Source organism: Patagioenas fasciata, chromosome 2 (genome assembly GCF_037038585.1).
Source record: "Patagioenas fasciata isolate bPatFas1 chromosome 2, bPatFas1.hap1, whole genome shotgun sequence".
Classification (NCBI taxonomy): domain Eukaryota; kingdom Metazoa; phylum Chordata; class Aves; order Columbiformes; family Columbidae; genus Patagioenas; species Patagioenas fasciata.
In genome coordinates, this window is record NC_092521.1 from 114974130 (window position 1) to 115001243 (window position 27114).

The window sequence follows — 27114 nt, forward strand, 5'->3', positions numbered from 1 at the left end:
CAGGACTTGGACCTCATAATCTTAAATACCATCATAACATATCTGAATCCTGAGCTCTGCCAAAAATAACTCCTTGTATCACAGAAACATTTTTTATCAGCCTTCTTTATGTCTAGAGAAACCCATTTCACATGTTGCCATCATGAAGAAACATAAGAAATGTACTTTTTTCAGAGCAGTCTTGCTATTGACCCTTACACTACAGATCTTTATAGTACAAAAAACAAACCAGAAACAACAAATGCATTTTAAAAACAAGACAAAACAAAATCTATCACACTGTCAATGTAATTCACCTGAAACTACAAAACATTAGCCATTAGCTAACAGGCACGGTGGAATTCAATCAAATTTTATGTTTAAAACCTAAAAACCCCCTCTTTCTTTCTTTCACTACCAAGGGCACCTTTATTCTGAATTTCCATTTTATTTCATATATTTTGGTGTAAATTATTTGTCATCATCACTGGGATTATTTCTGAATATTGAAAAAGGTTTGCCAGGCATCATAAAGCCTTACAATTACTAGCAGATATAAAGACTGCCTGTGCAGAGCCTCAGGTGATGTTGATTGGTCTGTGTGCATGGAATCAATTGCAAGACCGACATTTGATCTTTGTAATGCGTCCAAGCCTTTGCAGCAACTGTACATATCGCGTTTCTTCCCCAAAAGATATTATGACACTGAAAGAGTCTCTCTTCACATTTCACCTTGGCCTATTAAAATATTATGGTGTTTTTCAAGCAATATGTGTCCAAAGGATTCTTTAAAAACGTCACATTTTTGCCATTATTTTATTTTATGATAGTCTTTCATTTATTATTATCGTTATTCTTACTGTTACTACTATTACCTAATAGTAACATGAATCTGAAAATATATCCTGACGAATAACTGCAACACCAATTGTCTCTCACACGCCAGGAATTAGAGCCCTGCATTGCTTTACTGAAGTCAGTTTTGCAGCATCAGTTTACCATTTTGGATTGTGCTTGGAAATACATGATTTTTTAAAAATATATATTTTGGGTGGAAAAGTACATTTTTCAACAAGCTATTTCAGTAGTATTGGCCACATTATGGGATAGATTTTGCATGATCTCCAGGAAAGTATTCAACAGTTTTCTACAATAAATAGGATTCTTACACACTGATCATTTGTGGAAGATGTGCCTCTCTAATCTGTGCCACGAATTCCTTTTTTTTTCTTTAGAGGATTTTTGATATGTTCTATGATGCTAGTAATTAAGAGAGATACTGCTAGCTAAAGAGGCTGGAAATGGGGGAAGGATTGTACTTGCTAGGTTATATTCTAGATTTTGATAATTCATTTTCTAGCTAGACTAATATTTGCTGTAGCATAAATAAGATCATAAAGTTCGCTTTTGCTAAAAAGACTGAAATAACTCAGTCTCCGTGTATTTAGCCAAATAATCCCCTCCAGTTTATACACAACAGTAAATTGATACCAAAAACCCCCTTAGGGAAGGAGAAGAATTCCCATTGCCCATTTCTACTCTTTCAGTCCCTTTTGGGAGAAAAAAATCAAACTTGGTTAAAGGTTAATAATAATTCATGTCCAGCTTACTATTACTCAATAACTATCAAAGTCTCTAACTCAAAATAGCGTTTGCCGGCTTACAGGATCAGAGCCATTACAACTTCTATTGAAGACTTTATTGAATTTTACACGAAGCTTTAGCTGACTGAACAGGTCAAGCACTGTGGCTCCGAGTTTTCTTTATTCTCAGAAACTCGTAAACCCTTCTCTAGTTTGCAGTGCTGTTAGCTAAGAAACTTGACTCAGCACAGGGTCAGAGAACCTGACCCCCATGAAAAGAAGGTCACGTACTTTTAAAACCCAGTTCCTGAATAGCATTAACTTACGTGCACGAGCTGTTCCTGCGTGTCAAACTCCCGGGAGCAGCCTTCCCAGTGGCAGTTTGTCTCATAGACCACTTCAGGCTCCTGTTTGCTTTCATCTTTGTCCCCTTCCTCTTTTACCAGGGTCATTCCTTCTGGTTGTTCCTGGAGAGAGGGAAAAAACAGGGGTGAGGAGAGGAGGGGGAAAATTCTGAAACTGAGGAGGAAGAAAAGTTAATTATTTCAGCACTAAAAGAAAGATGGGAGTGGGTGTGTAGCTTATTCTACTCTCAGTTCACTCTGTTACTGAGTTCTACAAAATACAGAAGCCTGAAACAGAACTGGTAAGCCAGAAGCTATTTGCAGACTATACGTGCAATATAATTTTTTTTCCTCCCTAGAAATACTGCAGATACTGCAGATAATTTCTAAAAAAAAAAAAAAAATCCCTTTACATTTCAAGTCAAAAAGGCTTGGCTCCCCTCTCCCGATGTTTAAGCAGGCTTTTATTTGCACACTTACCCCTCATTATTCAGTAGCATCACAAGTGAAAAAGGCACTGTTCAATATAGATGAATTAATTAGAATTTCACTTTAGTACTATGGTTAGACACAAAGTGGATCACAAGTGATCCAAAGTGTGTTTTCATTGTTAATCCAGTGACAATTTTGTATACAAAAACCTTTCCAAAAGCAATTTTGGTAATTTTCAGGCTACTTGTTAGCCTGTTCTTGCCTGTAATGTGTGCATGAAAGGGGTAAGAAAGAGAAGAGAGTATTTAATTTGGGGTTTTGACTTTCCACCTTCAGTTCCCCAAGGTGCTTCAGTCTTCCCAGATTTTTATGTGCTCAGGGTGAGGGTCAGATGCTAGTGTAAACATTTGGTTCAGATTATGCACTCGCGCTCTTTCCATTTCAAACCTGCTGAAGGATTTAGATGGACCTCTGCTTTGTTTTCATGGATGCACTCACAACACTGAGGATCTGATTCCCATCTCCCCTGAGTCACTGTAAATCAGGAGTCACTCTACTAGAACCATTGGCATTAACTGGTATAGAAAGCAGAGCAAACTAGACTGGAACCTGACACTGGTCCTCAGTGCAGTACAGTGCTAAGGCCTGGTGAAAGAGAACGTGGTGTAAATATTGTCTTTGAACGGAAAACACGTCTTCAGTAAAGACCTGAATGTCTCTGGTTCACTTTTTCATGGTGAACAGAGGGTTGAGCACTCCCTGAGTGACCAGAGTCACCTCTTTGTGACCCTTATTCTGCAACACAGCCCTGTCATCCAGCAGCCCTTCGCTGCCCACATTTAACCCTTACCACCCTCCACAGAGGCCGCCCATGTCTGCACTAGATGAAGTGCCATTTGAGGGCAAAAAGCCTGAAAACACGAGCCAGCAGCAAGGTCCATTTTCCCTCTGGCAGCAAGATGAAAGGCTTACGACTGTCACCTGATGGCCATACCTGCACGCTTCCTGCTCCCGGGCTGGGGAGGTCCTCATCGGGCTTCATCTTGGAGCGCTTGTTGTGCATGGGATCTCCAGTGCTGCTCACTGCAGATTCACTTGTGGGTTTATTCTGCTGCAGGCAGGGTTGGTTGGTTTGTTTTTGTTGTTCCAAAAAAGACAAAATTAGACTGTGATAAATATGTAGCTCCAAACAGAAATATGCAGCAGCTGCTCAGCAACTTTATTTGGAGAAGCTACATTGTTAATTACACTGGATATGCAATTACATTGTGCTTCAATTACATAGCATTAACTTGTGGAAGAGCTGCATCACCCAAGCTTGTAATGGGGCAGGGAGGGAACAGGAAGGAGGGCATTTGATGCCGTCCCTTGCTATAAACCACTGCGGGTTTTGTCAGACCAAGGAGAGGTAGGAAGAACTCGATTTTCCACATAATGATGACTTCAGAAAGGCAATCTTGACAAATGAAATCACTGTGCACTAGTCTGAATCAACCTGACAAAAAGTTGTATTTTTTCACACTTGGAGGAAAGGTTTTGCACTTAACATCTGCAAACAAGACCTCAGCTCTTGTACTATGTTTCCCATTATAATGGTGGATAGGAAGAAAAACTGAACACTGGTGTGAAACTCTCAGCCAAAAAATCCTAGATGAAGTCCTGGATTATTCTCCCATCAATAGCAAAAGTACTGCTGACATACGCAGGCCAGAATCATGTTTTTCTCTTGCTGTGCTAGACTGAACACCATTATCTACACCTGCAAATGGATCTTGTAGGAATCCAGAGATCTTTTAGAGATAACTGAACTTGCATGGACCCCACAAAAAATCAATATGCTTCCTACAGCAGTACAGCTTCTACATTTGTAAAGGCTAGCCAGGAGATAAACAGTTCTCAGACTGACAAATAACCTATTCCAGGTCATCTGGAAACAAACAGCACTAGTTAATAACAGGCAAACCACGAACCATGAGAAACTCCACATTATGGGCCTGGTTCACTGCTGCACATCTCCAGTTTTTGAGAATACCACTTGGTTTATCAAATTGTTTTTAAATCAAACTGAACAAGTCTAATTTTGCACAAATCAGAGAAAAAAATCTTCAGAACTTTGCACCGTCTTTGAGTTCCTCTGTTGCTCACAGACTGAGTTGCTCACACCTGTGCCAGGAGGGCAGAATCTGACTCTGTGTATATGTATATACATATACACATATGACTATATGTATATAGTCAGTTATATTTGGAAGTAAAGCTGCTAATCTTTAAAACGCTACTGTTTTGATGTGGTTTGCCCCCCACTTTTGTGCTCCCCACCTGTATTATGTTCCTGTGTAATATCCAGGAGAGATGGTTTTAGAATGAGAAGCTGCTGCAGCACACAGGAATATTTATGAGGGCTAAAAAGCACACTACCAATTGGGAACTGTGCATACACTCCTGTGCTTTATAATAAAAGGACTTGCAAATGCTGTAGCTGCAAGAAAACTGTTATCAAAGGGTCTCGGTGACAGTGGTGATTAATTGCCATCGAGACAATGTCATTTGCTTCATTTTTTCATATATTAATGGGGTGCAAAGGTTTCTTTTGTTGTCTCTCACCTGTGTGGACTCAGAAGGTCCAGAGCTGACCTGGACGGGGTTCAGGACACTGGGGATTCCAGGGATAGGTCTCTGGGTAGGAAAAGTTGGAGCAGGATGGATAAGTGGAGGGCTGTGTCCAAAGGCTGAACCTAGGGTTTGTTGACGACTTATAATTTGCTGATGCATTTGCTGGAGGGATACTGGTGTAGGAGGGTATGTGAAACTCAGAGCAGGGCTGAATTTGGGAGAAAAAGGAGGGAAGAGGAAGGAAAAAGATGAGGGTCATTACAGTATGGAATCATACAGATTAAACATTAAAAATATATTTGATTTATTTACATCAATTGAAGTCAAGTCCCTCCCTCCCCCTTGTGTCTTTCTTCATGCCCCAAAGGATGATAAAATCCTGCTTTTAAATCTAGAGTTGGCCTGGATTTACTAGTGAGTGCAAAAATGATACCATAACAAAACATTTTTTCCTAACATTTACCAGGAAATCACAGAAAGCTGACTGAAATAAAAGTCAGAAAAACTGAAATAAAAGGCAAGCAGTTCAATAACAGCTATTTATTGCAATAACAAACTTTATATAAAGAAAAAGAATGGGTGCCTACATGCTTTATAGTACTTTTATTGATAATGCAGTTCCCCTATGTTCGCGTGTATGAAGCAGTTCCTTTAATCTTGGCTCATGCTACGCTCTTTCATATGTCTCTAGATCTTATTACAAGAGGAGAGAAAATCAATTGGTTAAATGCGTTCTGAACACCATGCTTGTCATATCACTCATTTGTTTGCAAAGATGGAAAGCTCAGTTCATCCAGAATGTCACCTAAAGAATTTCCATCAGTGCAGTTTGGTTACAGAAACTGATGGATTAACCTTTCCCCTCTGAAATTGGTGATCAATGAGTTTCAATGTAGAAATATTCCAATGGGAAAGCATTTCTCCTTCTTCCAGTTAAACAACATTAAATGTCTATTAAAGCCCATTATGCATGTTAATACCTGTCATCACTTCATTACTTCACCGTATTTCCCAGACTACAGTGACTTTGGAGGAAATTACACTGCCATCTAAGGACCTATTTTGTGGGTAGTGCCAAAGAATTCTTTGTGTCACACTCAAAAATAAATGGTGTGGAACTAAATCTTCATACACAGGAATATGAAATTCTCCTGTAAACGTTTGCCAATAACATACAATGATAGGAAAAAAAAAAAAAAAAAAAGAACAAAAAGTGTATTCATTGATTTTTTTTCCTTAAAAAAAAAAAGAACCATAATTGAAAAGAGCCATACAAATCTAAAACACTGGGTCTTAAAAGAGAGGGGTGCAGGCATAAGAGTTCAGGCTCTTTTAAGAGTTAGGGCTTCTTCTAATGTCAAAAGGGTGGATTTAATCCAAATTTACAGTCTGGACTCTTAATTGTTGTTGCTGCTAAGTGCGTTAACTGAAAATACTGTGATACAAAAAGAACTAAAATAATTGCAACAATTTTAAGTAATTTCAACAATTCCACAGAAATTCTGTGTTCATTAATCTGACTATACGTTTTGTCTGTTTGACTACAATCCATAAAGAGACAGCTTCAATGTGATTACATTACTATTATTCCTGGTGAGAACTCTGCATTACAATAGTTTGCCCATTTAGGACAGAATATCATTAAGAATACCCTGGGAGAATTTTACTGGTCTTTGAGGAACTCTATTTTCATTTTGCATTGTATTCTTTTTAATAAAGGGAGGCAGAAACATCGTGAAAACAGTAATTGTTCACAGCAAGAGTTAGGGAGAAATCAGTAATAATATTCAGTTATTGCAGCTCTACAGTCCCTGCTAGTGTTCCTGTAAGCAACCATGAATGATTACAGCACGACTTAGCTAAGGTAGCCACTATGGATGATTGATAGGACATTAATCAAAAGATGCATATCAGGCTCAGAATTTGTTCACAAGCTTTCTTCTAATAGCTGATTTCATGTTCACTGAGCTCTATGCCAGTTTGTTCAATTTATTCTTCAGTGTACAAGCCATTCATCAAAGAACACAATGATTTAACACCCCTTTTCCTTTTTAGTGAACAAACATTGCTAAGTGTAACTACTCTGGTCTGTTCATTAAAAAAACGTACAATTACAATGTCATACATGAGGCTGAAACAATGCCTCCTTACCCTACCCTGGCATTTTTCTCTTCCATGTATATACTGTGAGTTCATCTCATATTCTTCAAACACTAGACGGCATCATCCTGAATTTGCTGTCAAATTCACCAAGATCAACAAATGCAATAGGTAAACAACTTGGATGAAGTATTTTGTTTCTCTGTGAGCAGTTAAAGCCTAGGGCATCTTCACCCTTCAGCTGCATCAGTTTAAAACAACAAAAAAACGCAGTAGACTGATTTCATTGGGAGCTCCAAGCACATAGTACCCTTGGAAATACAGGTGTTGTTTTTTTTCCTTTTTAGGTGTTTAAGCATGCACAACAATAACTAGTTCAGGTTCAAAAATTTGGTAATATTCTTCAGATCCTACACGGTAAGGAGATAAATTTATGATTCAGACACAAGACATGACTGACTTAAGACCTCACATCAGGGATGCAGATACTGTCCATCACTGCTCTGTGACTACAGTTACATGAGCACCTGCATCTAACATTAATTTTTTAATCCATCCAAAGCAAGAGCACAGGAGATCCTTCCCTAACAGTTCAGGAGGGGAAGGAAGGAATTGCTGTGATCTCAATATATTTTTATCTCAGGAAGAGGCTGTTAAGGTGCCACTGACTAGAGACTCAGGAATTTGGAGGCTGAAGATGAACCTTTGGCCCTGAGTAGGAAACAGACTGTAGGAGTCCCAACATGTATATGTACAACTTGCAGCCGCTCACTTATATTTACTGGAGTTTGGCAATATTCTCCACTTAGTCCCTCCAAAGATGAGAAAAGACTGCTCTATCAATATGATATCTTTAGTAAAGCACCCCTCCTTTGCACTCTTTATTACGTGTAGAGCAATACAAAAAGGAATGACACCTCCCCAACAGCAGAATACCTTTCTAACTAAAGGACCAACACAGCTCTGCTTTAACAAATACGTTTCACTGGCCTGCAGTGACACGCCTTACACCAGTACAGTGCGAGTGCTTAAACGTTAAGTACGTCTATTTGCTATTCCTCTCCCTAAAAAATGGTTAAATAAAAATTACTTCCATCAAAAGGACAGATTTTACCTCATAGAGATGTCCTCTTTATCTACATCTCCTTTAACACCATGTGAGCCTCCAGAAGGAGGATGCTAAGCCAGGCATTGCCAGCTTTTGTCCAACTTGCAAGTAAGCAAACTTGTAGGGTGCAGCAGAGGAGGCAGGCATCATCTCAGCTAGTGGCTCTGACCAGAAAACAATGACACCGGTAGCAGATGCATGAAGACACAGCTGGGCAGATGTCCTAAGGAAAGGAAGAATCCCTATTTCTTTAGAATCTTTCTTTCACCTCATGCTCAGCAGCAGGGGTTGCATCTGATGTACTAGGATTTTCCTATGGAGCCTGGCACCCTGCACTTCATTCGCTTTGCCTCCAGACTTCAAATAACTCAGAATGAAATTAAAAGGAGACTGTGAGGGAGCAGAGGAATAGCCAGTACAGCTAAGGGGAGCACTCAGAAATGGTGACAGAGGTTCAGACACCAGAGTAATTCCTTAAATAGCCTTCAAATAATTCTCTCCAGCTGTTTCTGGAGGCCTCTTCATAAGGCAAAATGAAGAGCTTTGAGAGACCTCATCTACTGGGGGCTGATGGGCTCCATCTGTCAGAGAAGATGAAGAGCTTGCCAACATGGTGAAGAGGGGTTTAAAATAAAATTTCCAGGAGAGGGGAAACTCAATCCACTCCACACCTACCATTTTGATGCCAGTACCAGCAAAAGATGCCCAAAGCCTGGAGAAGGATCACAGGTCAGCAGGAGAGCACCTGAAGTGCAGCACTAAGGAATTCCAGCCACTCCAGCCAGTAATTCAGATTCACTGGGGGCCCATCTTAAATGCCTCTACACAAATGCATGTAGCATGGGGAATAAACAAGAGGAATTACAGAATCACAGAATACCAGGTTGGAAGGTACCACAAGGGTCATCTGGTTCAACCTTTCTTGGCAAAATCACAGTCTAGACAAAATGGCCCAGAGTGCACACAGCCGCAGGGCTATGATACTGGCATCACAGAGACATAGTGGGATGACTCCTATAACTCGAGTGTTGGAACAGAAATGTAAAGGCTCTTCGGGAAGGGCAGGCAGCGGAGACAGGAGTGAGGTGGTGTCACCCTCCATGTCACTGACCAGCTGGAGTGCATGGAGCTCTGCCTGGGGGTGGATGAGGAGCCAACCAAGAGCTGATGGGTCAGGATTAAAGGGAGGGCAGGGACAGTTGACACTATTGTGCAGGTGTGCTACAGGCCACCTGACCAGGAAGGCTGAGCAGATGAGGCCTTCAAGAGACAGATAGGAGCAGCCTCACATTCACAAGCCCTGGCCCTCATAGGAGACTTCAATCACCCCAATACCTGTTGGAGGGACAATGCAGCAGGGCATGCGCAATCCAGGAGCTTCCTGGAATGCATCAACGATAACTTCCATCTCCAAGCAATAGAGGGGCCAACAAGGATAGGTCCTATGCTGGACCATGTTCTCAGCAACAAGGAGGGGCTCATGGAGAATGCAAATCTCAAGGGCAGCCTTGGCTGCAGTGACTATGAAACAGTGGAGTTCAAGATCCTTACGGCAGCAAGGAGGGCACACAGCACGCTTGCTATCCTGGACTTGAGGAGAACAGACTTCAGCCTCTTCAGGGATCTGCTGGGTAGAGTACCATGGGATAAAGTTCTGGAGGGAAAAGGGGCCAAGAAAGCTGGTTCATATTGAAGGATCACCTCCTACAAGCTCAGGAGTGATGGAAGTCAGGCAAAAACTCCAGGAGGCCTGCATGGATGAACAATGAGCTCCTAGACACACTCAAACACAAAAAGGACACCTACAGAAGGTAGAAGCAAGGACAGGTAGCCCAGGAGGAATACAGAAAAATTGCCTGAGCAGCCAGGGATCAGGTTAGGAGAGGTAAAGCCTTGAAAGAAATAAATCTGGCCATGGACATCAAGGGTAACAAGAACAGCTTCTACAGGCCTATCAGTGATAAAAGGAAGACTAGGAAGAATGTCATTCCTCTTCAGAAGGAAACAAGAGACCTGGTTACCCGGGATATGGAGGAGGCTGAGGTACTCAACGACTTTTATGTCCAGTCTTCACCGGCAAGTGCTCCAGCCACACTGCCCAAGTCGCAGAAGGCCAAGGAAGGGACTGGGAGAATGAAGATCCACCCACTGTAGGACAAGATCAGGTTTGATATCATCTCAGGAACCTCAAGGTGCACAAGTCAGTGGGACCTGATGAGATGCATTTTGGGATCCTGAAGAAAATAGCGGAGGAAGTTGCTAAGCCACTATCCATCATATCATCATATTTGAGAAGTCATGGCAGCCTGGAGAAGTTCCCACTGACTAGGAAAGGGGATACATAACCCCATTTTCAAAAAGGGAAAAAAGGATGAACTAGGGAACTACAGGCCAGCCAGTTTAACCGCTGCACCTGGCAAGACCATGAAGCAGATCCTCCTGGAAACTGTGCTAAGGCTCACAGAAAATAATGAGATGATTTGTGACAGCCAACATGGCTCGACTAAGGGTAAATCATGCCTGATAAATTTCGTGGCTTTCTACAATAAGGTTACAGCATTGGTCAATAAAGGAAAAACAACTGATGTCATCTACCTTGACATGCGCAAAGCATTTGACACTGTCCTACACGACATCGTCTCCGAATTGCAGGGACGCGGATTTTACAGATGGACCACTCAGTGGATGAGGAATTGGTTGGATGGTCACACTCAAACAGTTGCAGTCAACAGCTCAATGTCCAAGTGGAGACCAATGAGAAGCAGCATTTCTCAGGGCTCAGTATTGGGATCAGCACTGTTTAACATCTTTGTTGGTGACATGGACAGTGGGACTGAGTGCACCCTCAGCGAGTTTGCCAATGACACCAAGCTGTGTGTTGCAGCTGACAAGCTGGAGGGAAGGGATGCCATCCAGAGGGGCCTTGACAGGCTTGAGAGCTAGGCCCATGCAAACCACATGAAGTTCAGCAAGGCCAAGTGCAAGGTCCTTCACCTGGGTCAGGCAATTCCAAGCACAAATACAGGCTGAGGAGTGAATGGATTGAGAGAAGCCCTGCAGAGAATAACTTGGCGGTGCCGGTTGAGGAGAAGCTCAACACGACCCAGCAATGTGTGCATGCAGCCCAAGAAGCCACCCGTATCCTGAACTGCATCAACAAGAGCATGGCCAGCAGGTCGAGGGAGGTGATTCTGTCCCTCTGCTTTCCCCTGGTGAGACCCCACCTGGAGTCCTACATCCAGCTCTGGGGTCCTCAGTACAGGAAAGACATGGACCTGTTGGAGAGGGGCCAGAGGAGGCCACAAAAATGATCGGAGGGCTGGAACAGCTCTGCTTTGAGGACAGACTGAGAGAGTTGGGGTTGTTCAACCTGGAGAAGGCTCTGGGGAGACCTTATAGAAGCTTTCCAGTACCTAAAGGGGACCTACAAGAAAGCTGGAGAGGGATTTTTTATAAGGGCAAGTAGTGATAGGACAAGGGGTAATGGCTTTAAAGTGAAAGAAGGTAGATTTAGATTAGCTGTAAAGAAGAAATTCTTCACCATGAGGGTGGTGAGGCACTGGAACAAGCTGCCCAGAGAAGCTGTGGATGCCCCATCCCTGGAAGTCTCGAAGGCCAGGTTGGATGGGACTTTGAGCAGCCTGGTCTAATGGAAGGTGTTTCTGTTCATAGCAGAGGGGCTGGAACTAGATGTTCTCTAAGGTTCGTTCCAACTCAAACCATTCTGGGATTCTGTGATCTGGCTGCTTTAATATCACTTGCATATAAGATGCTGTCACAGGGAAGCTAGACAATTTTTTCGATCTGAAAAGATCACAGGATCTGAAGAGAACAGAAGGCAGCAGGTCTTTCTCTGCCTTTCAGAAAACATGCAAGGTGCTCAACAATAACGTTCATGTTGCAGGCCAAATAGAAGAAAAAGAAATCAAAGCTCACAGCATTGCCAGTACGTAGCACTCTGATGGGAAGGGGAGACCTGGATTTCTGCCCTCCTTCCTGAAGTTTTTAACATGCTTTGTTCAATAACTCTTGAATACAGGATACGTGAAGAATGCCTGTAGCCCAGAATCCCCTCAGACCCCTTGACCAGCAGCTATATTCCCTCTTGCTGGCGCCACGAACATCATGTTGCTTTCTAGCCAGGATGCCAGCATCAGCAGGACAGGTGGGCACCACCTGGCCTTGCCCAGCCAAACCAGCCATGTCTGCTTAGAAATGTGCACCAAGATAGCACCAGCGTCACTCAGTAACTGTCTAAAATTAATGGCTGGGGCAGTAAAAAAGACCTGAAAGTAATCATCGTGAGAGTCCAGAACTACTGAAATCAACAACCAGGTTTTCCAAAAGCGATGAGTGGTTGCAGAGGCCTCACTCTGCATCGTGTTTCTTCCAAGATACCTTGAAGGGGCTGTACTTCAGACAAGGGGTGCTCAACACTTCCAAAATACGAATGCCAGAAGAATGTAAGATGCCTGCCTTCATTGTTCACATTTTCCAAAACACCAGTCACTTCCAAAAAATCTTGAATTCACAGAAGTGTAAGTGAATTATGAATCTTTTTATTCCATCTGCCTTCTGAGAGATGAAAATCTACACCACTGGAGGGAATCTGATTCGTATTTCTGCTACAGATCTTTTTTTTTTAACAAAATAGAAAAGGAAAAAAAGAAAAAGATGAATGCATGTAAGACCACTAACAAACTACATGCAGGTTATCATTTTAGTTGTTGAGTTTTATGGGGGATAAGGGTTAGAAAAAACATGTAATCCTTTACCTTAAGCATTCAATAACTCATATACACTGACAGAAAAGCCCATCAGTGATATAATTTATTTTTCCATACTGTGGCTTCTGTCTCTGTCTGTCAGTCTGTCTCTCTCTCCCTTTCTTGTCTCCTCCTCTGTGAAGTCTCAAACTCCCTTCACCGGAGGTAAAGCAGGGCAGTGAACTACATTGCAATTACATGAGCACATCAAATTTTAAGGAACAGACTTCAAGAAGAAGAAAAACAGACATTATAATCAAAACCAAACTTCGTGGCTACTTTGTGGCTGTCCTACTAACAAGGTCATCCAGTTTCTGGTCACAGCTGCAGAATTTACCACAAAACAGCTGTGAATTTAAGTCGGGAAAAATTCCTTCTTTCCTATACAGTGCATAGGTATGCTTAAGGAGACAGGCTGACACAAAAATGCCAAGGAGATCCCAATTTCGTGAATACGGTGAGGATAGTTTAGTTATATCACAAAAGTTTCCTTCTATCACGATCGTTTTCTTCACAAAACCTGTGAAGATACCTTGCTTATATCACAAAACACATGCAGTAATGCAAGATCTGCTGCATGTAAGTCTTACAAAGATAACTGAGCTCTTTGCCCTTTCTGGTTCTGCTTTGTAAAGTTTTAGGACAAGAGCTTTTCAAGTGTGTAAACTAGGAGGCATTCAATGAAAGCCATAGGTGAACAACTTACAAGAGACTAATAAAAAGCATTGGTGGACTTCTGGAGCAGCTGCCAGAGGAGACAGACATAGCCAGCTTGTTCATAGGGGACTGAAGTCCAAAGACAACAGGTTCATAAACAACTACTAAAAAGAACAAGGAAGGACATATGCTTTGGGATTGCTAATCTAATATTTACCAATGTTGGGAAAGCACAGAAGAACAAAAGTCAGAAAGCAGCCAGGTTCATGTGGTTTTTTAATAGCACCCACTGTTTCCACCATCAGAGACAGACTGTGTGACCAGGTAGTACCCAACACCTCTAGTTTGATCCAGTGGGATATTTCTTAGGTCTTAAAATTTCTTTTTTTTTTCTGTTTTAAGTTTCAAAAAGATAGATTCCTTTCTTTGGAATATCTTTATTTATTCATATAGAACCACGTTACGTTTACCATATAAAGTTTTCTTTCCTATCCTCTATGCTATTCAAGACCGGCACTTTGTTGTTCTACCCAGCACTCATCACTCGCCTTCCCCTTTGCAGTCTCTTCCTTTCTTTTCTCTTTTGCATATTTGAAATAATTGCTATAACCTTTTCCTGTCCAGTCTTCACATCTTTAATCCAGACAAAATAGGTCTAGCCTATTTTAACTCATCAGTATAATTTTGCAGACCTCTGATCATTTTCCCTGCTCTTCCTTGTAGTCCCCAGAACTATCTAACGTCTTTCTTGAAAAAAAATGTACAGAACTGGTCACAGTGCAGGAACATGTGTCATAGTGAGACACACTGGCTCCATCTACACCACGATGCAGGAGATGGCTTCAGGCCCTTTGGCCTCAGGGATCTTTGACGTCCAGGTGGTAGACCACAGCCCAAGCACTCGCTCCATGAGGTAGGGTGCACCCTGCACTGCAAGGGGGCACACAGGCCCTCCTGACTCGAGGAAAAGTCTTGACAGTCCCAGATCACTCTGTAGCCTCCATTGTTTCTTCTTGCCATCAGTGACTGACACTAGGCAGACCAAATGATCCAAGTCTCTCCAAAAAGGACCCCAGTTCATGAAAGGAGAGGCAATTTGTAGGTGGACCGGCTTCATGTTCAATAAAGCTGATCATCAGGTATTAGGACAACACCTTGGCTGCTTCTGTCTCATGCTCAGGTAGGTACAGATGACACTGCTTTGTCTTGCTCTCCCTTAAGAGTTGCATAAAGCCTGTGGGGAAGTGAAACCAAGAACCAGTGTGCAGAAGCACACTAATCAATGTTGGGTGAATAACTAGACTTGCTGAATTCATTAGAGTTTTTATCCTTTCCTTCCAGCAGGCCAGGATTTCACCTTTAGTTTTTGAATTGGACTTTCATAGTCATTTTTTATTGTTTAGGAATGTTGTTAAGGGGCAAACCAGCACCTTTCCTGTTTCACAAACGTACCAAGCTACTCTTCAGGAAAGTACTCCTAATAACTCTTAAATATTTCTGAAATACATTCTCCAGCGACTGACTTCAGCAAGTCCTTAAATGCTGTCCTAAATCCTGGGCCCTACAGACATGGCAATCTTAAAATAATTAAGTCATAATACAAGTTTGTAATTAAGTTAACAGTGATGAGATACTGCTTTTCACATGCTCAAATGCTCTTTTTTATAAGGAGTAATGTAAGAAACAGCTTCATTCATCCCACAGTAAACTGACATGTAGTAGCCACTGTCCAAAACATGGGATATAAGTAAGGGTGGCTGGGAGTTGAGCTATGGGAGCAGAGGGGGTCTGCATGAGCTGACTTCATACACAGAAGTTTATGTATATATTTTGATGGAAATACGTAATATACAGCCAGGAACATTGCATAGTCAGATGTGGAAAGCTGTGAATAATCAGCAGGACAGATTTGTAGTCTGATCCCAACAGAGATGTAGAAGAGAGAAAGCCAATGAGTTCTCCTTGGACAGGACCTGGAAGAGAAGCAGCAGCCAGGAACATCACATATGAAAACTGTCTCCTGTTCTTTGAGTTGGTGGAAACAGGAATTTGTGTATGGTCTTTGTAAGCAAACAAAAGTGGGGGAAAAAAAAAAAATTGTTTCCAACTCTGTAATCTCCTCCTCCTCCTGATGGAAACAACCTGCAAGAGTGACTGTTGACAAATTGCTCGGGTCACAGGAGCGACGATGCACTCAGAAACCTTGCAGCCCTGAAGAGATTTGTGAAACTCTTACTGCTTCACATATCTTAGATGCAAAACGAAAACCAAACGGCATTACAGTAAGGGAGACTGTAAAAATGTACTTCTGTTAGAAGCATTTTACCCACAATATATTAGTAATATGAGAGAAGAGTTCTGCTTTAAATTCTGTTATTTTCCCTCTTCTTTCTAACTGACAACACTGAGCTTTGAGTAGACAACAGAGACAAGACATTGGTTGCTTCTGTGGCTTGTCACTTAAGCACAGGGGAAAAACAGTATCAGACTGTGACTATGAAACCGGACATGTGGTGTGATCTTAACGGCAGGTATGAGACTTGAAAACCTTTGAAATAATTTTTCAAAATTGACTAGGTTTCACGAATATCCCTCTGCATTTGTAATGTTGACACATTTCATTAAAAAATCACTAACTTAGAGACAAGTCATCTAGCTGAATTTGTAAAAAAGATGTATCCTGTATCTAATAAAGTATAGCATATGGTATACTATTTTTTTCCAGTTTTCATCAGACAATAGTCATATTTTTACAATTGTGTTTAACTCACATACATCATCACCTCTTTATTTCACTCTTCTATTACCAGTTTAAAATTAACAGAGTCTGTGGTTTATACTTTCTCTTCAACCTACCATATTATCTATTCTGTTTTATCTGCTAGGCTAGGTGAAATTTTTCTTCACAAATACATTGCCATATGCTGGAGCAAAATGGAATAGTTTCACAGAGAGCAGCAGAGCCACACTGATTAACCTTATGTGCTCAGACAGCTTTGTCCTTCTCACGGGGATATTCCCGTTCAGGAATCCTTAGTATCCTAACTGGACTTTGTATTAACAGTACCTTGCATAATTCATCTGTGCTCCCTCCTTGCACGCTCATGACACTTCTGGCAAATATGATTTTGAATTAAATTCACAGCTAAGCATTTTTTGGGTTTCTAAAACTGGTATCATTAATTATATTAAAAGTGTTAAAAAAATGGTTTAGGGTCTGAAAATGAAGTAATGAAGTGTTAAGCTCCAGCACACTTATCTTAGCTGCAGAACTTTCCTGGAATTAATAATCCACTGGGTCCAATGACTTTAAACTCTTTGAGTAACACTGAACCAGTCTGGAGCACGATGCTTCAAATTGTCAGGCATACATCTATACATCATCACACTTGTACATATGGGTATCTGTACAGGTAAATGTGCATGCAACATGTGCCTGCATACTCTATATTCTTTATGTTGCTTGACCTCTTACCTTATACACTTTCTGAAGGCAAAAATCTTGCCGTTCATGTGTATTTGTGGTGAAAAACATCCACCACTTTCTAATGCAAGATGCAGGTCATCTCCAAAACAATCTCCCTGAATGTCACCATGCTATAATCTATGTGACTTTTCTGTAGGAGGTTAGCTGCAGAATTACATTTCATCAGAGCCTGAATTAGATGCAACTTTCTGCAATACTGACGAATTTCATTTTTATTCACTTTGTAGCACTTCTCTGCCATTCACACTTCTTGAAAGAGGGTATAAAATGAAGCTATTATGGCATGATAGAGCATTATATTCCCTTCTTTAGATTAGCCATACACAGTACAAGACCACGGAGAATAAAGCCCTGTGCTGCACATATACGACATGTCTAGTCATAATAGAACCTGTTTCAGTGGAGTTACACCTGGTCTGAATTTGATTTAGTATGAACTGCAACTAAGCCTTCATTTACAACATATTATATGCAATTAACTAGAGACCTTTTAATGCAAGTAAGCTTTCACTCCGCTTTGCATCTCACTTAGGCAGATTCCCATAAGAGTGATAATAAAACAGAAAAACACCTCTAATGCTCACATAATTAACACACTTTTTATCCTATACATGATAGATGCCCCAACCCTGGAAGCATCCAAGACCAGGCTGGATGGGGCTCTAAGCAAGCTGATCTAGTTGAAGATGTCCCTGCTCATTGCAGCAGGTTTGGACTAGATGACCTCTGAAGGTCCCTTCCAAACCAAACTATTCTGTGATACTATCATAAGGAACTTCTTGCAAAACATTTCTGAATATATTGTGTTGTACCTGTTCTACCCTAAACATGTCCTTTTAAAGATTCATTTCATTAAGCAGCATCTGATTGTGTCCTTTTACAGAGAATTAATTACATAAATATACAGACTTTAGGCTTAGAGTCTAAAACAGGAATCAAATGAAAGAACTAAGCAGTTGGTGTTTAGTAAAAGCTAGATACAAATTCTCAGATGGGGTCTTCTGTTTTTTAGTGCAATTGTCAGTAATCTGGGCATAGAATCAAGTAATGAAAAAATGAAATCTGCATATATGACAAAAATTATTTTGAGCAGCATGGTGAACAGCTAAAAGGTTATCTTTAGAGCCAAGTATGCCAGATGAATGAGCAATACAGACAGCAAGACCTATAGCAATACTGAAGAAGAGTCTGAACTACTCATATACCAGTTCTAAATCATCTGAGCCAATTCACAAGTAGCACTTGCGTGTCTCAATGTAGAATTCAATGTAGGAATGAAAATTTGATAAACGTGAAGCTATGGCAAAAATGTGTTAAGACAAACAGAATGGGAAACAGAACACAGAAAATCATGGTGCATGCAAATTGCTGGTCTTCTTCTGGAATATTATTGCATGTAGTAGAGGCAGACTTTCTGACAGTAGCAGCAGAAATGGCAGTGCAAGAACTCTCCGAAGAGCAGACTGAAACAACCATTTGTCTCAGAAAGAAGACAAATAAGAGGAGATGAAAAAAATACAGAACATTGGATAAAGAAGGAAGACTGAGACCAAGAAGGCTCCCTGTCTTACAACTATGAGACTTTCTGTTAAATTAAAAAAATTGATAATTTAGACCTGATAAAAGGACACTCTTTGCTTGTTGTATACAGTGCATAATAGACTGTTGGGCTCTCTGTTGGAGATACTTTCACTTTTCTCTGTGATAACCTTATATTTTCAGTTGTATATCTTAACTCTGTTTTTATTTTTCTATTTGCTTTTCTGTCCATGTTTGCCAAAGAAAATTGGAGAAATTAATATACGGTCACTTGTCTCTAGATATGAAACAGTTCAGAGAGAAGGGCACTGACTAATTATACAACAAACACTCTATATAAGGAGCTTATATGAAGTGAGGAAAAATCCAACACCTGCTTGCAGAAGAACACTCTTGTCTTCTTCACTGACATTAATCCACTGCTGCCTAAGCTCACCCTACAAACCTGGCTATCTTTTTCTAGTACTCTTTGTGCAAATATCCTTACTGCCGTTCCCTGATACTCAGCTTCAAATCAGCTCAGAGCAAACTGATGTGAGCCAGAACAACCAGGATCTGGCTGTAATTAACCACACTATGTTAATTGTTCCTTCTTATTCTGATGACATCAGGGAAGCAGGGGCAGAGCCTGGGGGGGAAGAAAAAAAAAGTTCAGTTGTGCTTCCTCAGTTTCTTCCAAACCTTGGATGAGATTCCCAAGGGCTCCTGTGCTCACATGAAACTGAATTTTAACACATTATGAGATGGCTAAGCTGTATTTGCAGTTACAAGTGCCTAACCCAAAGAAAGTCTCTTGTAGTAGGTGGAACTACTCCTGATTTAAACACCTTGTGGCTGACAGGGAATTCAGCTCATTTTCCGAAAACTGACTTTGTAAATTTGGTATTGTGGAGTTGCTAAGGGACTAGAAAAATACAGAGGTTCCAAATTTCAGATCATATAGAACATGAAGTCCCAGCCTCCTGTGTTTATTAAAGACTAGCTAATCTTTTGTAAAGGTTTTGAACTGGTACTCTTAATATCATGGGAAGTGATTACCCCCTCTATACTCACTCTAGGCCATGCTGCCTTTCAAAAAGAAGTGCTAGTGAAGTGCAAAGTCTAATAATTGTCACAGGTAGCAGATATAACATTAAGTACATCCTGACAAAAGATTAATAGCAGGGGTGCTGCACTGCAGGACTAAGGCAGGTAACCAAATGAGTAAATGTCAAATGAAGGATTATCCTCATTTGATGCTATTTCATATGCCTCCTTTCTGCATAATCTCTCCCAGCTGAGACCTAAACCAGGTGTTTTCAAATGCACAAAGTAAAAGCTCTACCTGGTGTGTTAAAGGAGATCCACTATTAGCTGTCAGCAGGAGCGACATCTTCTTTTCAAGTACTCAGCCAGTAGTCAGGATACAGCATTACACTGCCAGCTGACAATGACAAAGCACCCGCCAAGTCAAGCCCTATCTGGATTGTGCTAAACTATTATTATTTATTATTCAAACTGCAGTAATACCCATGTCAAGGACCAGAGCTCTTCTGTGCTTGGCTCTGTAAAAACAGAGCCCATAAAGAAGCTCCTTTTGCATTATTTCATCCTAAACATCGCACAGTGCTCATATAGAGGGTCCTATGCTGAAAAGGTGTGTGAAGCATGAGATGTAATCTTTTAGCCACAGGACGTACTTTTTTCAGCCAATGCAAAGACTAGTCAGGCCCTGGAGACACTTTCTTAACACAAGTAGCACCTTTGCAAAAACAAGTTAAAAGAATACTGAGGCCACAAAATCGAACACACCAGAACTAAACCTGCCCATACCTTCATGTGCTGACTCATCAGCTTTTAGTTAGGTGGCCACGCACCCCTTTTCCCCACTGCAGGATTCATAACTCGTTCACTGCACAAGATGCACAATAGTCTTCAGTAGGAGGGTCTCTGGTATTTTGCTTCTCCTTTCCCAGAATATTGCCTATAGGCCTTAGTTCCATCATATTTAAACTACCAGCGAATACATAATTACTGATACCCTCCTGATCTCTACAGTGCTCATCACTGCATAATCTAAGTGCTTCCAAAACATTAATGCTTTCAGCCTCCCTCTGAGGTGAAAGGGTAAGGCTCATTTTGCACAGGCACGTGAATCAAAAAGTGCCACTTGTGGTTGCCCAATTTCAGGCATGGAGACCAGATCTCCTGGGTTAGTTAACATGACACAGCACACAAAATGTTCAAAACAGCTGCCAGTAGCTTCAAGTCATGGCTGTGAGTAATTAGGCTCCTCTGCAGAATTAAGAATGGTAGGCTGGGCCTCCGGAAGAGAAACTGTATGAGGCTGGTGGTCACCTCCTACTAGTTCAGTTTGTCCAGCTCCAGGCTGGGATTGTGTTGCAAGAGCAGGGTCTACCCTCCAGGCAGCAACCAACCAGCTAAGAGGCTCCCTCCTCTCTTACAGCTGCCCAGGATGGGTGAGGCAGGATCCTGAGGCTCTGATTGAGCCAGGGAAGATGTTCAGCCTGTGCAATGAAGCAGGCAGGGGCCCTGAGAAAAAAACGTGTGCAACCCTGGAATTAGAGATGGTATCAAAGCACAAGGGGGCAGTACCTTCATTCTCCTTAATGATTGCCTTCGGCACACTTTATTTTGCAGCTTTTTCTCTCTTCTAGTGAAATCCTACGTTGTGCTATATGAAAGCATTTTGTCCCAGCTTGCTTAACCTGGACAGTTCCTGCTCTGACTCCTGTCTCCCCTGAGGATCACTCTCCTTTTCACGTTCAGGGAAGGCTGCTATGGCTGGGCAGACAGCTCAGCCTCCACAGGCTTCCCAAGGAGGTACCAGATCAATCAGAGCTGCAGCTGCAGGGAAAGACCCTCCTTCCTCTCTGTGAGCCCTGGACTGGAACATGCCGAACGCTTAGTCTATTTAACACACACTGATAGAAACTTCTTAAGGTCTTATCACTTGTCTGAATGGGACAATTTCTCAAGAACAGCAAAGATCATGTCTAAACCATCTAGGCAACATCCCTGGCAAATTGTAGCTTCTCAGTGAAGAGGTAGCAAGAGGTCTTTTAGTTTGTACAGAAAAATTTCTTCTTCCCTAACCTCATTCTGAAAAATTAATAACTTTGTTGATGCTTTTTGGAAATACTCAGCATTAGATAGGTATCTACCATGAAAAAATGCTGCCAAGTGTAAAGTGTTAGGGCTTAGTTAAAAGTGGTTTCAAACAAGACCTAAAAGTAGAAGGACGGTGTAATGTGAAGTATAGTTAATGCTACTGATGTTGCCTAAAATACAAATCCTTCCTGTCTTGCAATTCCATCTAGTGGCCTGCTGAACTGTACCATTTTCTTGCAGCAACTCTTATGAGACTTACCTGCAAGTTTCCAGAAGCTGGGATTTTAAACTAGGAAAAGCTTTTTCTACACTTGATCACTGTTGCAGACAGGATATTAAATGGGATGAACCATGGTTTGATTCAGTACAGCAGTCCTCGTGCTAAATGCATTATTTACAAGACAGTGAGCTGCAATAAATTAAGTTTTACTGACAGTCTTGCTGCTATTTAGTCTTGGAATTTATTAAAGCAATGAAATGTGCCTTGAGTTTAATATCTTACGTCACTGTTTATTTTGGTGTAGCTCTTTTATAGACAGGTGCACATGGGAGAAGTTAGAGGGTGAATGGCAAAGCTGGAAAAAGCGCTCACTCTCTCCCTTCCCCTCCTTTCCACTGGGGAGAATGGAGAACAACATTTCCCACTTTTCATGTTGAATGGGCATCTCTTATCAAAAAGAAAAAAATATTAATTCAAAATGGTGTGAAATTTTGGATTACGCATTCCTGGAAAGCATGGCCAGGAAGTGCTTTAAGCTTCAGTCAGCCACAGGCTCTGTCACACAAGCCTTGCTTTCTTCAGCAACACCACTTCACAAGACTCAGTGTTCTACTCCTTAGCACCCTTACTCAGTCTCTGCCCATAACTCACTCCAGTTCCACAACTGACTTCAACAAAACTATTTATCTGACCCCGGCTTTGCAGGGATGGCGCTGAGGTTTATAATTCTGTCTGTCAAAAACACACACCATCATTTCCAGCTATGGAGGAAAAGGAGAGAAGACTTACTCCACTGTGGAGACGATGCCAACTTTCATGCCCTATTTGCTTTATCAAAGTCACAAGCAATGGCAAAGGAGGTTAGTAACTGACATGTCATCCCATCTTGACGACAGTGGGGACAGTACACCTCCACATAGTACACGTATTTAACAGATGTGGTCCAAAACTGCTGCCAGCTATCACATCATATTCCACATTATGGAGCTTCGTAATTGGGACCGTGCTTACAAAAATTGCAGAGTTGTATTGCAGAGCTATGATATCATACCTGTAAAATACTATATAGCTGTTCAAGTACATCAGAGCTATGAATCACAAATATTGAAAACAAGTGCTTAAAAAAAATCCAACAGTACTTACACTAATACCAAATATTTACAGCGTTGTCACTTTCAGTGTTCGGCAAGTTTCTAACTCACCAATTGTGTGCCCCATTTCCTCCAAAAGTGCAAAACCCCAAAGCAAGGTTTTGAAGTTGTGTGTCATTTTTGTTGGAGAGGCATGTCTGAGCCTTGCCAAAAGTGGGCCTCTTAGATCTCAAGAAATTGCAGTGGGGACATGCTGCATTGTCTCACTGCATATTAAAGGTAGAGGCTGCTTTTAAGCCAGGGACCAGGACGATTCTCTGTTTGAGCGTCATAAATGCAAAACCAGTATTTTCTGAGACTCTGGAGATGTGGAGGAATTATTTTGGAATACCAAAGGAGCTTGTCTCAGTTAACATATAGCAAAGTAAAAAATACAAGGATGCTCTGCAGTTGCATCTCCATTTTTTCTGCTGCTTCTCCTCATTTTCTTTCACTCCTTTTTTTTTTTCTGTTGTTCTTGCTTTTGTTCCTTCTCCCTGTGCCCTGTCTGCTTCCCTTTCCTGTACAACTTCTGCCCACCTCTTCCCTTGCTACTCTGTTCTTCTGCCTCCAGAACAACCATTTTCTTGCACACACAAGTGAAGCAGCCAAGTGAAAATCACAGCATTTCTGATGGTATTGGATGATAACGGCACTTCCTTGATACCCCCTGCCCCCCCCAAAAAGGATAATTTAGCCACAGAAAGTCCAATCTTTCAATATATGAACTAAAATATGAAAAAGTCTTGGAGACGAATGCCAATAAGTTCTAGCCAAACATTTTAATTGTAAAGTACCATGCATTTGTGCTTTACTCTCTGATGATTGTAATGCAAGAATATTTCACTGTCTGTTATATCTACAGCCAGAAGAACTCAAGTGACTTAAGTCACAAATCTATCCTAAAGCTTCTTCTCTGAAAACTGATTTCTGAGCAGATATACACACACTGTTACTGCTGGTCAGATGGAGTATTATCTGCACTGGACAATAATATGCCAGAAAGTCACTTGGGGTTACCTTTCTAAACAAGAAAAAAAAGTATTTTGTACTTTATATTAATCTCCAGTGAACATACATTACAGAAACTGCAAAATACACATATTCACAAAGCAAACCAGTTACTTAAAGATCTGAGTATACGTTCACATTTGCACGTGTGTACATGACAAGGAGAATGAAAATATAAAATATAGGTTGAAAATGCTATTCTTACCTTATTGCACTTGCAGATAAGTGGCCATAAGAACCACTGGCTGAGGAACTGCTACGAGAATTATTGAGAATTGTGACCAAGGAGTTTGGAGATGTCCTTATCATGGTCTGAAGGTCAAAGCTGTGATCAGATAGGGGGGATATGGACAAAGTACGCTTTCGGCTTGGTCTGGCTGACAATCTTGGACTCGGAAACCTGGCGCCTGTTATGTAAACACAAATAATTATCTATCAGGGCACTTAATCACATTTATTTTTTATCAGTGATGGGTAGAGGGAGTCGCAAGACACCAACATGCTGTGACAAGCCCACTCTCTCCACTTGTGATCTACTGGCAATGATTGAGGAAAATTAGGAAGAAAAATCTATCTTCCTGTGGCTTACCTCAGGGGAACTCTGTTTATTAATGTGCAAGCAAAATGATAAATTGCTAAACAAAAGGAAAAGACTTTTATGAGTTATCCCTCTCATTTCTGGTGATTTATGAATCTGATGGCTTCTCAGACATTCACATCATTAATTCAACCAAGAGGAATGAGATAGTGGTTCAGATCTGGGCTACCATCAAACCCAAACCCACACCACTTTAATACATACAGCCAAAGCTAAACTTGTAAAATATAGTGTAGAAATGAGAAGGCAGCATTTCCTCCATTGACCATAACTCTGCCTGCTTGATATGTGATGCAAAACTAAAAATCAGGACTGAAAAGACACTATAAAAGCCAGTTCTATCAGTGGAAGTCAAATTGACATTCACAGCATCAGACTGAGAAACAGCAGGCTTTATTTGAATTTGTTCTGGATCCCATGGTATTCTTGTACTGGAGTGCACAAGGGCCTAGGATTGCCAGATTTCTTTAAAACTAGAGATTAGGCTTTTCAAAGCAGCAAAGAGAAGACAATCATAGAGATACCAATTAAATAAATATTTATTACTTTTCTAAATTCTCTGTGCTCCTCTGAAAATCTCTACCTCTTCTGCTCTATTTTATCATGTCAACGCAACTCTCTGTGTCCCTACTGAAGGTATATCACCTCAAATTTTTTCCCTTTATTTGATTATTTTCAATCCTGGTTCAGATCGAGAAGAAGAGAATTGGCTTCCCCACTGCGTGCTGAACTATTTTCTTTAATAGTACTGCTGCTTCTACCGTTTTAATCCCTTTAACCTATAGTAAAGGACTGAGTCATAATGATCCTCACAGCCAGGATCATACTGGTCTTGGGTTTGACGCCTACTTTACAGCTACTTCTCCCAGAGTTCCTGACGTTCTTTGTCACTTGCTAATAATTCACAGTTGGCCACAAGACTCCATTGCGGGTCTGCTTTTCCTAATTCTTCCTCATTGCTTCATGCCCAGGACCTCTTCTCAATATGGTATTTAAGCTTATGTACCCAACATTAAAACAGGGGAAGAGCCGAACCAGCTCCACTTAGACTCACCTGGTATTCGTCTGGTATTAGAAGCTGCCACTTTATTGATGTTGTGATTGTGTGATCAGATCTCTGTCTATAGTCCTTCACCTAATCTGTGCTTAGTTTGGCCTCAACCAGCCAACATGGGTGGCCATTCTCTTTGGTATTTGGCTAATACAGAGGTTTCTTTTCAATTGTGTTCCATCTCCTCAACAGGTCTCAGCCCATACTACCTCAGTCTTCCAATGAATATTCATGTTCTTAATTCATCATTTAAAATTTAAGCATAGTCATTCATTTCTTCTTAAAGCTACTACACGTTATTTTTTGTAATCTCTTTTATCTCCTTTTTATGAGCTTGCTATTGTACTGTGTCTGTTTGATACTTTATTAGTGCTGTGCTTCGTGTCTTTCAAAGGCAGAGATCTTTTATTCATGCTAAAACAAAACCCAACAATCAGCAGCGACTATAAGAAGCTGCAACATATTTAGTAAGGAAATATAACATACATGTCATGGTAAAATAAAAACAGTAATACTTTGCACTTGTGTCTTTCATCCACAACTCTCCTCTGCTGACTGTTCACCTAGCACAAATGAGAACATCTCTGAGGTCAGTAGCAGTAATGTAATTTGCCTCAGCTGAGGATATAATTCAAGTGCTTTGAAGGTAAATAAACTCGTCTCTTTTACAAGGGAATAGCTAAGTATGGGTGCTCCTGGTCAAACAGGAAGTGAAAGGCACAAGGAACACCTGCTAGACGTTGCCTGATCAGCAAAATGAGATGTTACTCAAGCTCTGTTACCACAGTATCACGTGTTACTACCAGCCATCCTAATGGTGTGCTACATATGACAGCAGCGGTTTGCAGTCCTATGAACACAATTATGTTTCCCTCAAACTGTTGGGCACAGCCCTCATAGTGCCCACAAGAAAGCAGAGAGATGCTCAGAGGGGAAAAGCACAGCTCCCTCTCTTTTGATATGCAAGACGTAGTTAAATTTCTATATTTACAATGGAGAGTCACCATGTGTGACTGATGGCCATGCATGAACAGTTTCAAATGTGATTTCCAGAAGAAACACTTTTGAAAAATTACTTCTTACCCTTGACATAGGAGGGCAATTTATACACCCTGCGGTACCCTGAGGATTCTCAAAAATAGCAGTGATAGTGACTTCCCTCCTCCTGCTCCCTGCCCTTTCTGGACTGAGCCTGTCTCCTTTACCCCTTGCCTAAGTCATGCTAGGGCTCTTGTAAGAGGCCCCTCTCCACCCACCACCCATTAAGCTTCCCCCTTGCCTGCCAGCTGCTTCCAAGGCATCCCTGTCCGCGCTCTACTGGGGACACACCAGATCCATGGCCAGTGATGGAGAAAGATGCTCCTTCCAGCTGCACAGGGCAGAGC

General features: G+C 41.2%; 1 protein-coding gene across 8 annotated transcripts in view; it reads right to left on the bottom strand.

The window, feature by feature from the left end:
• The window catches only part of GLI3 (GLI family zinc finger 3), a 214224-nt gene that overhangs the window by 37796 nt on the left and 149314 nt on the right, over positions 1-27114 (bottom strand). For 7 of the 8 annotated variants that reach the window (XM_071804776.1, XM_065830828.2, XM_071804772.1 and 4 more), the window contains 4 exons: positions 24286-24487; positions 4943-5159; positions 3333-3449; positions 1889-2029 (listed from right to left, as the gene is read on the bottom strand). In XM_071804776.1, the coding sequence (XP_071660877.1) occupies positions 1889-2029; positions 3333-3449; positions 4943-5159; positions 24286-24487 (677 nt within the window). The remainder of the gene's footprint in view (positions 1-1888; positions 2030-3332; positions 3450-4942; positions 5160-24285; positions 24488-27114) is intronic. The other variant, XM_065830829.2, reaches the window with a different exon arrangement.